Raw genomic sequence first — 19,046 nt, 5'->3', positions numbered from 1 at the left:
AAATCTCAACTGTGGCTCCGAGAAGCTGTGGCTTGTACAGAGACTGCATCCCAGTTTCAAAAGATTGACTAAATCAGGTTGAGAGTAGATAACAGGCCTCAAACCCATTAAAGAATTAAGGTAATATCTCCTTCAAGCACAGGAAGACCTCTCCATTGTCGAATGGGTAGATGAGAACAATTTTTGCAACAACCATAAAGGTGGCTGAGGTAGGCACAGCAGAATGCTTAGAGTTAGACATGGAAATTACCAAGGTTATCTCCTGAATCCCTAGCAGCATCTCCAGTCATCCTGATTTTTGTCTTGCCATGGGACTTCAAAGACTGATAATCTGTGCAACTCTACCTCCCTTAAATGCAATTAATGCACAAGTCAAAAGATCATTCATGATGTCATTGATTTTCAAAAAGAACAAAAGTGGGGTGGCTAGGTGTCACAGTGGATAAAGCACTAGCCCTGGAGTCAGGAGTGCCTGGGTTCAAATCCCATCTCAGACATTTGATAATTACCTAGCTGTGTGGCCTTGGGCAAGCTACTTAACCCCATTTGCCTTGCAAAATCCTTAAAAAAATAAAAGAACAAAAGCTCAGCAACAACAGCAGTCCATATTAGAATGTTGTTAGGTTTTTTTTTTTAATTCTCCATTCCAAGAAGGGACATTTGAGAAGAGGGAAGTTTAGACCAGATTGACTCTTCAAGTCCAATAATATAAGAACCATGTTAGTTTGTTAATAATGAGGATCATGATATAACACTTGAAGATTTGCAAAGTGCTTTGCATATGTAATCTCATTTTATCCTTAAAACAACCAGAGGAAGTAAGTGCCATTATATCTTCATTTTACCAATGAGGAACCAATGAGACAAACAGAAGTTAAATGACTTGCCCAGAGCTACCCAGTTAGTAATTATCTGATGTCTTATTTGAACTTAGAACATTCTGAATCCTTGTGCAGCAATGTATCCATAGGTCCATCAGCTGTCTACAAACAAAAATATAAAGATATAATTGGGTCCTTCTATCTAACTGGAGGTTTAAGGGAGAGAATCTGTGATTTTTTTATGGTATGGGAGCAGAGATCAGCACTTTGTCTGCAATTTAGAGGGTTGCTTGGGAATCCAAGGAAGTTAAGTGACTTGCTTAGTGTTATCCAACTAGTTTGTTTAAAAGGCAGGATTTGTACCTATGTCTTTCCTGACTCTAAGGCTAACCTTTCTCAGTTACTCCATATTGTCTTTCAATCCTTTATTTAACATATAAATAATGTTGCCTATGTCATTTTATCCAAAGACAACTTAAACTTGTTGCCTAATTTTCTTTTTAAAAAAATGTTACTTGTTATTTATTGTGCACTTAAATATACTTTTTATCTTGAAAAGATCTGTGGGTTTTCTATGCCCTGGGATGCTGGCCATCCATTCCCAAAGTTTTAGCTATTTTTGGTTGCCTTGTTTGGGTGGGATGTTTTCATTCCTTCTGAACTTAACCTTTCATTCCAGTAATTTTTCTGCATGTTTTCTCTGCTTTTCCTTTATTAAATTCTTATCTTGGTACCTAGTATGTTTTCCCCATTCCTGTTGATAAAGGAAAGTGCAAGGAGATCATTAGATTTCCCTGTAATCACCATTCTTATATTCAAAGAATTACAGAGCTGAAAAAAGACCTTGAAAGATCATGTCCCTATCCAGTTTCCTGATAAGTTCCAGAAAACTGATGTGACATGCAATAGGACACATTCAGTTAGTTTCAGAGCCAATACTTGCACTCCAGATCCCCTAACTCTTTGGAACAACTAGTCACAGTTTATTTTTTTTGTACCTTGTCTCTCTGAGTTTATTTACTTGATGTGAAAACTCAGAGGGAGAATTTTAAAAAACTAACAGCTGCCAAGCAATTAGGTTGAGATCCTACTGATAGTACTTTCAATACCATGGGCTAACACTATCTGATGGTCTGCTCATAGAGAAATGCTTAACTCCACAATAGGTTGCTTCGGAGGAATGAAAGATACATCCTTTTGGGGGTTGCTTGAGAGTTAAAATGGATACAGTGATATTTAGCTGGCTAATAAAATCTGTGTCATCAGTCTTCATAATCTACATTGTAAATCTTGACTGGTCTCTTTTTCCTGTTAATAATGTTTTTTGTTTATTTTTAGAATTCTTATCCTTATTTCCTACTCCATTTCATTGGTTATTTTTCTCAGTACATCATTCAAATTATTGGTCTTTTTCATTCCAAATTGCCTAAGGCCATGTAGTTTTTGTGTTCAGGTAGCCAAGAGACATAGTTTCTATAGGATATGCATAGAGGAGAGATTGTCTGGACCTGGAATCAGAAGGCTTGGCTTGGATTTCTGACCTTGCCACCTATTAGCTATGTGACTGTAGGCAATTTACTTAACCTCAGAGGGATATTGTGATCCATTCTATCTATATAACAAAACTTTTATTTATATTAGCAATATTTATGTTATATATATTGTAATCAGGCATCAGCTCAAACCTTTCATTTTCTAGCTCTCTTCTAGGCTTCAAAATGAGACCTAATTTCATACTAGTAGATAGTGTTCTTTTTGCTCAATAGACTTTGATCCTTAGTCCATGGTCCCTTGGTGGCTGGTTGTAGACAGAAATTAAAAAGACAAGAGTATGTTTTTTAGGATTTTCTGTCTATAAAGTCATCAATTTATTTTCATCAGATTAGAATTATTTCCCTTTGTATTCAGTCCTGTTTCTCAGAGACATTAATTCTCTTCTGTTGTTTATAAACTTTCCAAATGTTCTTGGTATGATTATTTATTCAAGGGGTACATTTGTGGTTTGAATGTGGGCCTGTCTGTGGAATATTGAAGCTAGTCTCCTATTTCACTGTAATCTGCTTGACTGCTTATGTCTCACCTAATCTTTAATTTCCTCTTAACACTTCTTCTTACTTTGATATCCTGGGTACTTAAACATTCACTTAATAAGCACTGTTCATCTATTAGGAAATATAAGATAGACAGTCAAAGAATTCTGGGGATACAGACACATATGGTCTGTATGATCCTGGGTAAATGACTGCAGATTTGCAGTTTGTAGATAAGAGATCCCTCATTAGAAGGAATCCTAATTACTTTTAACAATGAAATAAGGTCAATCTCAAACAGATGCAAGTAGGCTAATATTTTTATATATAGACTATAATACAGAATACAGCACATAAATTAAGTTCTCATAAAGTATACTTAACCTTTTTCCTATATAGAATCTCATAGTCATATTGGAGTCACATATGGGAGAGAAAAAAGTTAATGTATTTAATAAGCATATATATGATTACAGTGAGAGATGTGAGCTCCTTGAAAGATACTTAGGTTTGCAATTGTTTTGGAAGATGTCTAGAATCCCAATAGATTCCCCTTGTTGGCAAGAGGCTCCTCTTTGTAGATGATGTTGTTACATTGCTAAATGAGAAGCATGGTCACTCAGATTGTTAATGAACTGGTCCCAGAGTTAAAGGAGCTTGAGATCTGACTAGATTGCATTCAAAAAATTGTATAGCACTTTGAACTGATTAATCAAACATTTATTAAGCACCTACTATGTGCCAAATGCATCTCCTGGTTGCCTTGGCTCCCATTATGGTCTCTGGCATTCTGACACAGTTGTATCTATATTCAATGATTAGCATAATCTATCATATGCTATTTTGTTTTGGCTACTGGGTCAAAGGATTAAGCCTGAGTACACTTGCATTGGAAAGCAATGCAGCCCAGCAGACAAAAATAACCTAGGAATCAGAAAGATTTGGGTTCAGATTGAGAATCTTATCCCCACTGACTGTGTGATTTTGGGCAAGTCCCTCATGTAACTCTCATTAGATTATAAGTTATAAAGCTAAAAGCTAGGTGGTGAAGGACTTACGGAGTAGAATTTGGAGTCCAAAAGATCTGATGTCAAATCGTGCTTCAGACATATTTTAAGTGTATGACCCCAGGCCAATAGCTTGATTTCTCTATTACTTAGTTTTTTTCATATGTAAAATAGAGATAATAATAATAATAATAATAATAATAATAATAATAATAATAATAATAATAATATCTACCTCACAGGAATAGTGTAATGATATGCATCCTTAAAATCATATATATACATATATGCATATATTATTATTTAGAATTATACTGCATTATTTATAAGTTCTCCCTACCACCACCACCTTAAAAAAAGGCAACTAGGTAGTACAGGGGATAAAGTGCTGGGATCAGAGTCGGGAAGACCTGAATTCAAAACTGATCTCAAGCACATGTTAACTATGTGACTGTGGGCAAATCACTTATCCCTGTTTACCTCAGTTTTCTCATCTCTAAAATAAACAGGAGAAGGATATAGCAAACCTCTTGCATCTTTGCCAAGAAAACTACAGTTGGACATGACTGAAGTAATTCAATAACTCCTTTAAGAATTTTTTAAAGTGACATAGTAAATAAACTACTATTTTGAACTTAATGGGAGATAGGAGCTCCCATGTATACAGAACACCTATCTGCCTCTGAACTTACAAATTTTTTTTTTCCATTTTGTTTTGGTAGATAGTTTTAACATTTACATGATTCTTACTCAAATAGTTGAGACTGAGATGGATACTGCCACAAGATAAGAAGAGTTGAAGGATAATTGTCATATAATTACAGAACATAAGAATTATATTTAAAAATTTAAAGTAAATTGTATTCCTGCTCTCCAGTCCTTGAGAAATGAAATTTAAAAAGTATTTATTGTTCCTCTACCAAATACATCATTGGGAGAGGTAAGACGCATTGTGAAACAACACAAGCCAGTGTATGATTCAGTGGCAAAATGTATCAGCCAGACAGAAAGTGCCATTAGAAGTCAGAGAAAGAAGAGATCGATATAGGTCTGTCATTGATTCATTTATCCTACATTTATTGAGAACTTTCTATGTTCAAGGTCCATCACTATGGCAGGGAGTGATAAAAAAAAAAAAAGAGAGAGTAGGGGATTGTCCATGCCCTCAAGAAATGTATGAGTTCCTTCATTATAGAGTAGGTATTACATGGGGGGGTGGGGAGCAGATTGTTGACTGCACAAAAATCCCCAAGGCCAAATCACTATAGCATGCTCTGTATGAGCCATTTGCTAAACTTATATCACAAAGGCCTCTTTACAATGATACTAATTTAAATGCAATTTTACCCATTTAATTATCTTTCCTAAATTCTAAACATGGAAAAAGATGGGAGAGTCTTTTCTGATAAAGAATTTTTGTAAGCTAAACTCATGGATAGAAATGTATAGACACCTTTTAGACATTACAGTAATACATCAAATATGAGAGCCAATTGTGAAAAGACTTCACTGCTCCAAGAGTGTCTCACTTCAAGTTTATTTCAGAAGAAGTTTGGTTTTTATACCTTTGCTGATGCTATAGGCATTAAAAAGGAAATGGTCTCCTTATTTTTTAATCCTTTTGTACTAAATAAATCATCATCACATATTTTATTCATTAATACATTTAGGTTTTCATTTCTACCATTAGCCTTCACAAGGGCATCTAGAGCAACTTTTCTTGACCAATATTTAAAAACAAAGATAATAGTAGAAATTGTTTCAGCTAAGCAAACTAATATTACTTATTGCTTTAAAAGAAAATCCCCCTGGGTTCAGTTGCTCTTTTAGTTGATATGGTACTATATGGTCTTCTCAAAATATGGGAAATTGGTGTGATCATATGATGTCAGAAAACCTAAAGCATATGCAGCAAAACTTTGAAATCTTTTTCATTTGAGTGTATGAGTCATTTGAGCTAAATTACTACCAAGAAATATAATCACTAGATAAAAATACTCTAGTTCACTAACTAAGGCTCAACTAATGAAATGAGAAATACTAGTAAATAAGACAACTTTTAAAAGCTATAATGATCACCTCAGACGTTATTCTTAGTGGAAATCCTATTTGGATCTTCTACACCTGTCCTTTTTCACTTACTCAACAAAACATTCTAAAATTTTTTTATTCTTTGGGGGTGAGGGGGAGGTAAGAGACAAAATAGTATCATTAAATGTAGAAATTAAAACACAGAATTATAAAATAAATTATGTTGAATTGAAATTATTGAAATATTTTAATCAAGTTCACAAACCCAAGTTTAAGAATCTCTGTTCTAAACATATAAAGACAAATAGACTTGATAGACATTCCTTCCTACCCTCTGCACCTGACCCCAGTAAAATTCCAAAGGAATCTTTCTGTGTTAATACAAATTCACTAATCAGCTCTCTACATCTTTAGTTGAATTTACTGTGGATGATCATCTAATTTTGCTACTAGAGATAGCAGGGATAACTTTTATCAGGGACCTAGTGTCATTACCCTGCTTATTTCACTCAGAGATGTACAAATAGGATTTGCTTAGTTATCTAAGAGGCCTATTGGTAAAAAACCTTCATTTTGAATGGTGAGATCAAGGAATTTACAGTTCTCTAAAAAAAAAAATGTAGCCAGGACTGAAATTAAGACCCATATACTTTTGGATAGTCTTAAACACAGCACTTTAATTTCCTTTTTATCTTTATCTCGGTGATGCATATAGATTCTCCCTGCTCCCTGCCCCCATGGAACCAACTGACAACTGAATGCTAACCATCCTTTTAACTCATGCTTTGTGACTCCATCAGGTTTCTATGCATGTATTGTGATTAATGAGGCTACCCTCATGTGGTCCCAGAATTGGGAATGTCATTTTTCTTCTTGAAATTTGCTTGTTCCTTGGTGGTCTTATTATGCCTTTTCTTTCCAAGAAGAGACTCAAGAGTTCTCTGATGAGGCACTGCTCCTTTAATGATGAAAACCCTGCCTTAGATCTTTCCGTAATTTACACCTAAATATCTTCACCACTGTCTGTAAATGCCTTTTGAAATAGCCCTGCAGGAGTTTCCACTTGAAACCAGTAGAGAAGGGAATGAGGATGCAGTCTTTGTCTCTTTCTTTCTCCCTGGGGGAGGGGGGAGGGGGAGGGGAGATTGAGAATGGGCTCAAGTTTCCTTAAGAAGAGTTGCTGAAAGAAAAAAAAAGTGTATACAGGTTTTGGAAATGTGGTAGATGCATATTTATTATCACTTTAGAGAATGAAAATGTAAAGATGACTTTTTGAAGATAGATGATACAAAAACACATAAATAGATAATGTAACAATTTCCTCAGATTTATCAGAAGATATGCCTAAATTTATTTATGTCAGTGATGGGTACACAAAATGAGAGTATTGGATGGGAAAAGTCATTTCATTTGGCACTGGGCATTATAAAAATGGGAATCCTGGTCTTGGATGATCATAGTGTTTATTTGATATGTTCATAAATGGTACATACTCTTGATATAGTGTTTTATCAAAATGTGTTTCTGAGGGTTGAGAGCAACTGCCCAGCTGAGGAATGAGCAAAGTGAATGCCCATTGGGGAAACATCCTGCAAAATCTTCAGTCTTTTCTTATGTTGCTGGGAAGAGAGAGGGGACTGTAAGACTTGGTAAATATGAATTAAGTCAACTAAAAAAATGTAGACAGACCTTGTCTTTGGACTTCAACACATGCGAGGACCATAAAAGAGTTGATCACTGGTGCATTCTAAAATGAATCCCATGATTAGTGATTTTTTTGCTTTCTAGAATGTATACATTCACATGAGGCAAATTTATCTGTTTTAAAACCAATTTGGAAGAGACTGCTTTCTAAATCTAGTCCCAGGTGAAACATACAAATCTGGTTTCTAGATAAACATTTTGTATTAGACATATAATTTTTTCCCCTTTCTTCTCAACTATTTTCAAGGTCTTTTGCACTTGAATCTTGATTAGCTCATAATGCATGCTAGATTATTAGTGGCCAGGCTATAGATTTTTGTAACATTCTCCATTTCCCATCTTTTCTTCTTCATAGTCTGTATTTCAGTGCCTCTCTAAATATATATATTATGAGGCAAGAAAGCTGGGTAAATTATTGTGCATGAAACAGAAGGAAAGAAGAAAAGAAAGAAAGAATACATGAAAATAAGAATGGTCCTACAAATTGATGGTGCTCTCTATAAAATGAATGTTTAACCAGTTGCTCTCAAAGGTTCCTTCCAGCTCTAACAGAATTCTATGATTTCAGCAAAGAATCACCAATTTCATGCATATGGTCTTCTCAATTGGTTCTGATATCTTTGGATCCTCTCCTTTGAAAGATCTCATTTGTTTCTAGTAGGACTTAAAAGAAATTCCACAGTTAGTTTATTAAGGATTTATGTAGTACTTTTCTTCTGGGTAGCTAAAGTGCACTTTACAAACTGAATCCCATTAATCCTCAAGCTTGTCTTGCAGGGACCACATGTAGAGATTAGAGAGAAGGGTCATTGTTTTTCTGCCACCCGCCTTCACCTTTCTGCTGTGTTGGCCAAGAAAGGAACCAATTGCATTACTGATTTCCACTAGGAACTAGAATGAGATCACTAACTCATCTCACAAACCACTGAATACTTATTGGATGGCCATGGTGTTCAACCATTCCTGCACTGAGATAGATTCATACTGGTCAGGCATTATTTATCTAGTTCCTATATTTTTACTAGGAAAATAGAACAACATTGAATCTACTCATAATGACAAGTATACAAAACAATACCACAAATTTGTGTTACGTGTAGGCTAATTCATAGATTGTTTGTATTGCTCTTTTAAGTCTTTGGGGATCTTTGTTCATACTCTCATGAATCATTGAATTCCATTCTAATAATAATTCTTATTCTCTCTCTCTCCCCCCCCCACACGTTTTCTACTGCATATATAATTATGACTAAAATATGTGGGTGTGAATAGAATTTTTTCTAAGCTTCTCTTGGTATTTATTTTTGTTTCAACAGATGGATAATTCATTTTTAAGCACAATTTTCAGATCCTTCACTTTACAGGTGCAACTCAAACGATTATTTGGAGATGAGTTGGCCATAGAGGCATTTGAAGTAGAAGATTAAAACTAGTATTTAAAAAAAATCTTAGTTTATCTTATTTTAAAAATCTTATTGATATCTCTTGTTTTTATACCATACTCATTTCTAAATATGTCCCTCTTTCCCATCCAAATCCATCCTTTGTAATAAGATTTTTAAGGAAAGAGTTAGTTTAGTAAAACTAACCAACACATAGATCATTTCTCACAATTTGTTTCAAATTTGTTCTTTCTTAAAGTACAGTTGTAAGACATTCAAATTGATAACCAATTACTTTGTATCTAATTCTTTGCTACCACAAAAGTTCTGCTAGAATCTCTGCCTTTTACCTCTTTAGGGTTATATACATAGAAATGGTACCTCTGGAATAAGGATAATTCCATTTCAGTTGTTTAAAAAAAAAGTAAGATTCCCAATTACTTTCTTAATTTTTTAAATCAGTTCATAGCTCCACTAATTCTGTAATGCATTCCTACAAGCCATCTACCCTTGCCTTCTTCCATTCTTTGTTGATCATATTTGCTAATTTTCTGAATGTGAAGTGAAAACTCAAATCAGAATTCATTAAGTACTTAACAATGCATCAGAAACTGAACTAAGTACTGTTTATTTTGATTTTGATTTTTCTTATTACCAATTTGAAGCAATTTTCCATAGGAGTGTAAATTATTTAAAATTCTTTTGAAAATCATCAAACTAGTGCTTTCAAAGTTCTCTCCTCTCCATTTCCATTTCTCTTCTCTTTCCCTCCTTTTTTTAGGTATTTTTCAAGGCAATGGGGTTAAGTGACTTGGCCAAGGCCACACAGCTAGATAATTATTAAGTGTCTGAGGTCAGATTTGAACTCAGGTACTCCTGACTCCAGGCCTGGTGCTCTATCGACTATGCTACCTAGCTGCCCCTCCCTCCATTTTTGATGATATTTCTTCTCCCCCCCCCATTCAAGGTTTTATTTCTTCTCTCACATGTGACTCTTATTAGCTGCAGAAAACAGTTTACTTTTGGCATTTGGGGGTTTACTCACCTTCACCCTAAAATTCTCTTTTCCTCTTTTCTAGATCACCACAGACCTGAGGCAGCGTTGCACAGACAACCATACAGGAACATCAGCCTCAGCCCCAATGGCTGCTGGCATCATTGCCCTGGCCTTGGAAGCCAAGTAAGTTTTGATCTGTACTTTCTATTAATGGGTGACACTTCTCCTGTAGTGCTTCTACAACCCTCCCTCCCCTGCGGCTCAGAATGTCATCATTCCCCATTTTCATGACTTCCCCCACAATTGGTTTATTTTGTTTTTATCTGGGATTGGAAGATTTTTGTTAGAGATGTAGGGGAAGTAGTTGTTTCTGATCTTTGTAATATCAAAAAGCTACTGGAGTTACCTGCCTGACTGCCATGAAGATTAGTTCCTGTACATATATCAACATACTTCAGTATATGCTTGTAAAACCTAGGGAGTTTGTCTTTTGCTATCAACTGTTCCTTAGAATCACAGAATCTCAGAGTTGGAAGAGGCCCATCAGGACATCTAATGCCAGTATACCCAAGATAGAATCTCCTTTAGGATATTCCTAACAATTCATCCTTTACCCTATGCTTAAGGCTTTTCAGTAGTTAGGAACTCAATTACTTTCCTAGGGAGCTCATTCTGGTTTTGGAAAGTTTAAGTTGTTAAGTTGTAAGCAAGTTCCTTATATCCAATGAAATCTGCCTCTTGAATTCCTATTCATTTCTCTTAGTTCTGCCCTCTGGGTCAAGTTGAAAAAGTCTCATCTTGCTTTCAAATGACAGGCCTTCATATACTTGAAAGACTAGTTGGTCTATTGAAGTCTTCTCTTCTCTGAGGTAAACAATCCCAAGTTCTTTTAACTTAACCTTTTATGTTCCAAGGCCTCCTACCATACTTGTCCTTCTCTGGGTAGTTTGATTTCTCAATGCTCATCATAAAATATGTTACCCCAAAAATGAAAACAATATTGTCAATTTGAGGAGAACAAAGGGTTCTGAGTTTCCTCATTCTGGCTATTTACCTTTTGTTAACTTTTCTTGCTTTTACACCAGAGTTCTTGCAATCCATAAAAACACCTTTGACTTTTGTTACATGAAATGCTGTCTAAACTAAAAATATCACACATATGAGCCATATCACTCCTGAGTGTAGTCCAAACAAGATTAAAATGTAATAAATAAACAAACAAATAAATAAATATATGGTCAAACATAGATAATATGAACAAAAAGGTTTCTACATCAAGCTGAGTACCTTCCCCACCCCCACGCCCCAGACATTCTTGTAATGGTTTCAAGGCTTTTGGTTATATTTGATTTGATGTCACAGGTCTAGACAGTTGAAAAGTCATTAGTCCTTCCTTTCAGATTTTCTAACCCATATGAAGGCCTCTATCCTTAACTCCATTTAATTTACTTTTATTTGCTTTAGTGTGTTAGTTCTAAACTTTTGATATTTTTCGTATTCCATTTCTCTATGAGATATTGGCATCCCTTCCAGCTCCATGCAGTGCCTTATCTTTTCTTTAGGATTTAAAAAATATTAAATTATTTTTTCCTCAAGATTTTTCCAAAGATCACAGGAAGTGGTTTGGCAATTTTATTAGCAATTTCTTTTCTTTCATAGGAAATAGGTTACCCAGACCTTGTAACCTGAACTTACTGAAAAGCTAGTTTTCTCTTATCACTTCCCATCTCTTAGATCTCATTTCCCTGTTATTCAGTTTTAGTCTATACATTAGAGTCAGATAATTATTCATGGTAGAGGGAGGGTAAAGACAATAAGATTACATCTCTCTATTCCTAGTTATCATTGTCCTATCTACCTTGATCAATCATCCTATCTCTTCAATGACCTTGTCTCTATTAGTCCCCCCCCCAAAAAAAGACTTTTTGCTTTATTCTTGGGTCTAAATACAAGACTTAATATGTTCTAGGGTCTGTTATTCTTCATATTTCTTGTAAATGTCATCAGTTGGTTATCTTTGTGTTATTCTTTTTATGTGTTGTTTAAAAAATATGAGTTGGTCCCTGTGTGGTCACTTGGGTTCCTTTAGATTAGTTTCCTCTTTTCTTCCTCATTGGAAACATTTCTGGCTTTTCTTTGTCAGAATTTTATTCTTAAGAGGATCCCATCCTGCTTGAGACCACTTTCCTTTTACAATCTTACAGAATGGCGACCTTCTTATCCTTTATTTTTTCTGAATTCTTTGAAAGTCATTCTTCCAGAATCAGATGATATGTGTCAGTCTTCTTTTTTGTCCATCTATGAAGACTTCTAAGATGGAGTGATCTCTTCTTTAAAAGTTTCTTGCCATTTCTACTTCTGTAATTTATTGTTCATATTAATGTGCAGAATAACAATTTGTCTTGTCATTTCTTCCATCTTTAAAGAATACAAGTTACAAGCTAGTTATCAATGTTTTATCAGTTATTTTACTCATGGCAGAGTAATAGATCTTTAACAGATGTCTGGATGGTTTAAAATCTGCGTCACTTGCTTCTTGAAATTATCATTCATTTCTAAATAGCCTTTAGCATATTCCCTATCCATAATAATATTGTTCCTGTTTTTTCATTTATTTGAAGCTTCTAAATTCCCCTCCAGTGCCTAGATGTACAAACTAGAACATATTTTACTTATCTTCCCATTTTTTTTATCTCATTTGTCCCATTTAAATAGGGTATAAATCATCTGTTGTGGCACACCAATTACGAGTGACATATTGTACCCTGGGAGGTACAGTTTAACACTGCATTAAAATCTACAGTTAATTTTACTCATCTCCTAGATTGTTACTTATGAGTAGATATCTCAAATCATTAGAATTTTCTGCTGTAATGATGTCATCATACATGAAACTAATCTCTAGGTTAAAAACTTTCTAAGACTTAGCTTGTGGCTTACTTATTTATCATTATTTTCAGTATATAAATTCTTGGCATAAGATAAGCACTTGGTACAAATTCTTGGGGTTAACTCTAGCAAGATTTGACCTATTATAAGACAACTCATTCTCCTTTCAACAGCTTAGTATATGAACAGTATAATTTGTCAAGCCTGATATTATAATTTCCTTCAATGATATACTGAATGTCAAGGACATTGCAGCTGACCTTGAATAATAAACAAGCATTTTCCCAAAGAATCATGATAATCCCACTGGGGAAGAAAGCAAAGTTTCATTTAGCTCCCTCACAGGATGAGAGAAGACAGATAAGTGGGAAGAAATTTGAGGGTAATCATGAGTTTGAGCTGTTAAAATAGTAAATTCAAATTCATACTCTGTGCAAACACAACCCCTCACTATGTGTACGTACATATGTACACACACAAACACACACACACACACACACACACACACACACACAGAGTGATTAATCACTGTCCTTTATTTTAGGAGAGCAGTTTACTGTGGAACATGAGTTTATATAATCTAAGGCATCAATTTGGGGGAAAATGAAATTTCAGTGAGATATAACTAGATATTGTGACATATTTGATTTGTGGAATCATGCCTTATCTCAATTCCTTGCCTTTGGAAGAAATCTAAAAGTAAGATTTGCATGAAAGAATGTAATTGATTTTGTGTAGAAATAATAATCAAAATAAAACTATAAACTTGAAATTAAATTTTCAAAAGAAATTTCTATGATCAAGGACCAAAAAATGTTTGCATTTTATATAACCTCTGACTAGAGGCCTTGAACAATTCATGAAATTTTTGTTAATTGCCTAGGAAGTGCAAGACATTAGAGATGTGGAAAAGACATTAGAGATGGAAAAAAAAAAAGGAGGGGCAGCTGGGTGGTGTAGTGGATAGAGCACCAGCCTTGGAGTCAGGAGGACTTGAACTTGAGTTCAAATCTGGCCTCACACACTTAATGATTACCTAGCTGTGTAACCTTGGGTAAGTCACTTAACCCCATTGCCTTGCAAAAAAAAAAAATCAAAAAAAAAGGAAAAAGAAAAGAGGGGAGGGAGGAAAAATCACTCTTCTTGTCCTTAAGGAATTTGCAGGAATATAATCACTGTTCTGGGTCTCATTCATAAAACAAATCATTTGAATTATAATTGAATAATGGTTCCTATCATTTTTTGTGTCATGGACCTGTTTGGTGAATTATTTTTCAGAATAATGTTTTTAAATAGAATTACAAAGATTATACGGACATATAGTTATCAAAATATGTATTTTTAAGAATAAATTCATGAGCCCTAGATAAAAAGTCTTGAGGAAGATTGTCAACATTCTAATTCTAAGATTCTATAATTATACCCATTTTCTCCTTTTGTAAAACTAGATTAGAATAAGGTTATATTTTTGAGGCATCTAGATGGCTCAGAGGGACTGGACTGAGGAAGACCTGTGTTCAAATTTGACCTCAGATACTTATTAGCTGGATGATCCTGGGCAAGTAAGTTAACTTCTATTTATCTTAACCTACTGGAGAAGGAAATGGCAAACCTTTCCATTAACTTTGCCAAGAAAATATGATGGATGGTATGGGCGTACTTTGATTGATTCACAGGGTCAGAGAAAGTTGAACATGATTAAACAATATCAACAAGTTTCTATTTAATTCTGATATTATATCACTATAAATATCAAACACTGTCATTTAAACATGAAGTTTTCGAACTTTAAAAGCAAGAACGTGGGTGAAAGAGAACAATTGAAACCTGTTATGTAAATTTAGACCCCTCTCATTTTCATTAGGTTGAGCATTTATTCCAACTTTAAAAAGCCTCCTTGAATTGTCTGCATATTATAGACATGCAGATAAGTCCTGCAAATATATCTCCTGACCATTTTCAATTTGCTAAGTTTAAGTCGTTTACAATATTAAAAAATATCCAATAACATTTTTAAACATGAACAAGGGAAGGGAGGACAGAATCTGCTCACACTTTAGTAGTGTTTAGATAGGAAGAGGGATATAGTCCTCAATATATTGTGTGTGTGTGTGTGTGTGTGTGTGTGTGTGTGTGTGTGTGAAAACAACCTATAATTGAAAAAAATGCTAGAATCATAAACATAGTGACACATCATAATCAAGTTTTCTTCATTTGAGTCTGAGGAACTCAATTATTTGAGAATTTATTATAATATCCTATCTGCAACAATGATATCATTATTTAATCTCACATGCAATACTCTTTAAATCTACTCTTTTGCTTTGTTTTGTTTTGCAAGGCAATAGGATTAATTGACTTGCCCAAGGTCACACAGCTAGATAATTATTAAGTGTTTGAGGCCAGATTTAAATTCAGGTCCTCTTGACTCCAGGGTTAGTCCACCTATCCACTATGCCACCTAACTGCCCTAAATTCATTCTTAAATGACTCATTTACACAGATGAGATTATAATTGAGCTGACCAATAAATTAAAAAATAATGCATTTTTTAGGAAACAATTTAATTCTCATTCCTTTTTTTCTTGGCACTTTAAAAACATTTCAAGATGAACTTTAAAAAAAAGTGTTGGTATTAGTGCCTATATACTGGACCAGCCCATTGAACTTCCAGATTTAAAGCTAATTTAGAGATAAAAATCTGAATAGAGAAGCTAGGCTGTGCAGTGGATGGAGTATTGGGCCTGGAGCCAGGAAGACTCCTCTTCATGAATTGAAATCTGAACTCAGATGGCACAGACTAGCTGTGTGACCCTGGGCAAGTCACTTAACCCTGTTTGCCTCAGTTTTCTCCTCTGTAAAAGGAGTTGGAAGAAAAAGATTGATAATATCTTTTACCAATAAATTACCCCAAATTGAGTCACAAAGAGTCTGAAACAACTCAAGGGAATGAGGGTCAACCTCATGGAGGGGTACAACCTTTCTAATCTACCTAAGAATTTCCCATAGATTTGCTGTACCTAACAAGTTCAAACCTTGGCCAAGAGTGCATATCCAAGTGACAACAGATGAGGATGAGAGTGAGGACTGAGATTCAGTACTTTATTCCCAGGAGAATGTTTGCATAAGGCTCCTCTTCACTCCACATAATATCACTGAAAACATTGGACCCCCAAAATTCCACATGAAATCTCCATCTCAAACACTCCTACTCTGTATTTGTGTATATTGTCTTTTAGAAAAAATATTAGCTAAACTGATTTTGTACAAGACACAGCTCAGATACATTCCCAAGAGTGCATATATAAAGACTAAGGATCATGATTTCAGACTTAGACTACATGTGATGGATGGGTTAAAACAGCTTCTTGAATTCCTTTTGATATTATTTTCTTTTCATTTTTGAGGACCTTCATGAAGTTTCTGATAGGTGTGTTTTAGCATTCTGGTGGCTTTTTTTAAAATAAAACCTTGTAAGTCCTTACAAACACTTTTTTAATGTTATTTTTTATTTTTTAATTATATGCAAAATTAGCTTACATTCATCTTTTTGTAAGCTTTTGAGTTCCATATTTTTCTGTCTTCCTTCCCTCCCTCTCATCCATGACAGTGAGTTATCTTTAAAGTGAATCAAAATTAACATTTCTGCATCTTCTAATCATTATTCCTTGTTCTCCTGAAATGTCAAGCAAAACAAATACTTCCATATGAACAACCTTTCAGATTATCTACTGTTATCATACTCTTCCCCACAGCCTTTTCTGCTTTAAGACTAAATATCCCCAATCCCTTTAACTCAGGAGAGTTGGAGATTCTTTCTCTAATATTAACTGATACCTAAGGTAGCTTCAGATTCTGAGAGGCCAGGTGCCAAAAACGCCAGTGACCACATAAGATAGGCTATTTTTATCCAAATCCTATAAATGAATAGAAACAATAATATTGACCCTAAAGAGAAATGATTTGTAAGATGCTTATCATGCCATTTTAAAAATATTAAAAATTAGTTTGTACATGCAAGCAAAAACATGCAAACAAAAAAAAAATAGACATCATCATCATTTCCATGAGTCGGAAGGAGGGCTCTTTCCTTCCAAGAGGCAGCTGCAAGTCATCAGAGATATCATAAAGAAGTGCACAAAGAACCCCTGAATGCTTACAATTGTTGACAAAGCCATCACTGATTTCAGAATGTAGTAATAATTGAGGGGTGTGGAAGGGGGTGTTACAGTAAATTATTTCCCCCTTAGTTTATAGAAGTAGAAAACATGCAGTTTTGTGTCAGAAGATTCCCAAATTGTATTCCCAGCCCTGTCACTTACTAGTATGTGATCATGGATAAGTTCCTTACTCTCTTTGACCCTATTTCCTCCACTGCTGAAAGGTGGGAGTTAAGACTTTTTTTTAAATGGCCCTTCCTACCTCACTACTAAGATACTGTAAGATTCCATTAAGTAAGCTAGATTCACTAGAGTGGGTAGAGTGCTGGGTTTGGAAGACTTATCTTCATGAGCTCAAATCTGACCCCAGATATTAGCTGTATGACCTTGGGCAAATTACTTATTCCTTTTTGCCTCAGTTTCCTCATCTATAAAAATGAACTGAGGAAAGAAATGGTTAACCACTTCATCATCATTACCAAGAAAACCAAAATGAAGTCACAGAGAATCAGACATGAAAAATCACAAAGAAACAGACATGAAAAAAACATGATTCTCTTCTAGGTAATCTCTGGATTAAATGTGTATGAATAGTCTTGAGCCTATCAGTGGCCCTGGTAGACTTAAATCCTCATTCCAAAGCATTTTGGCCTCACTTCCAAAATTTAACCCTGAATTGTGTTCTTGTCTTAAGGTACATAATATTTCAAAATATTTTAAGTAGGAAAAAATTCACTTTACAGACAAATTCTTGCACACAATAATGGTATTTCTCCTAAATTTAGTCTAAAGTAATAACCTCATCCCACTAGTTCAAACAATGCAGAATTCCTAAAGAAAAACTGAATGATGAAAATCAGAACATTTATTGACCTCTAATCAATGATTTGTAAAGGACAAATGTCAGTACCTTTAATAATATGACGACTTTATCATTATGATATAATTCTCTTTTAGGGTTATTAGCTTTCTTGTGCTGAGTGTTAGTCAACAAACATATTGAGTGCTCATGTGCCAAGGACTGTGTGCCGAGTACTGAGGCATGCAAAGTACATGAGAATTGACTGCTTTGATTATTACAATAGGTGGTCCAAGTTCCTTTTTTTATGGCCACAATTTCCTTGAATTCAACAAAAATTTAAACATGCTGTTGTCTTCTAGGCAAGGTACCCTATTAGAGGGGAGGGGGGTGGGGTAGAAAGATGAAAACAAATCCTTAGCCTTAAGCAGCCTGTAGTCAATTTCCCTAAAGACCACCAAGACTAGTTAGTGCTTTTTTTTTGGAGAAATCTCACTTCACAGACATTGCAGGCTGAGATGCCCTCTCTCTCCTGGGGTCACAAATGTGAGGTAGAAAAGGATTTAGCTACTAAGAAAAGAATTGAGGTATAATGTAAGCTTTTCCCCTTTCTCATTAAGCTTCTATGTAGAGCTGTTTGAGAAGATCAGTGCATACAGATAAAATAGATTGTAATCTCAAAGAAAGGCAGGAACCATATTTCATTTATCTTCCTATCTCTCCCAATACATCAGCACTTGGCTTTGACTGAAGTAGGAGCTTAATAAATGCTTATTGAATGCTTTATTGTTGAATCATGTCTTTCAAGGGTTGAAAATAAGAATCAAGAATTTACTCTACCTTACTTCACTCAAGTCTGCAGGATTTTAACCAAATAAATACAAAGAAATACAAAGACAAAATACAAACTTGACATTATTTTATTATTTGCCATTATTTCACATTGTTCACTTTTTTGTCATAACAAATCATTAAATAAGTGACAAAGCAAAAATTTTGGACTGACTGAGACTACAGGTATCAGAGGGAGGAGGCAAGAAAAATGCTTTGTGTGTGTGTGTGTGTGTGTGTGTGTGTGTATACATATACATATACATATATATATATATATATATATATATATATATATATATATATGGTTGCTCTCTTCTCATAAATTCATTGATATGTCAGGTTTGATAATATAGTCTCTTTTCTTCTTGGCAGTTTTCCAGCTGTGTGGGAAG

The 19,046-nt window shown here is 34.7% G+C and overlaps 1 protein-coding gene across 4 annotated transcripts in view; it reads left to right on the top strand.

Annotated features, from left to right (window-relative positions):
• Window positions 1–19,046, top strand: part of PCSK5 (proprotein convertase subtilisin/kexin type 5) — a 594,760-nt gene that overhangs the window by 282,417 nt on the left and 293,297 nt on the right. For all 4 annotated transcript variants that reach the window (XR_012472398.1, XM_074206682.1, XM_074206681.1 and 1 more), the window contains exon 9: window positions 10,055–10,155. Coding sequence is in view for 3 of the 4 variants with exons in the window: in XM_074206682.1 (XP_074062783.1) it covers window positions 10,055–10,155 (101 nt within the window). In the remaining variant the exon portion in view is untranslated. The remainder of the gene's footprint in view (window positions 1–10,054; window positions 10,156–19,046) is intronic.

Source organism: Macrotis lagotis, chromosome X (assembly GCF_037893015.1).
Source record: "Macrotis lagotis isolate mMagLag1 chromosome X, bilby.v1.9.chrom.fasta, whole genome shotgun sequence".
Classification (NCBI taxonomy): domain Eukaryota; kingdom Metazoa; phylum Chordata; class Mammalia; order Peramelemorphia; family Peramelidae; genus Macrotis; species Macrotis lagotis.
The sequence above is the reverse complement of the archived record's forward strand: the minus strand, read 5'-3'. Positions and strand labels throughout refer to the sequence as shown.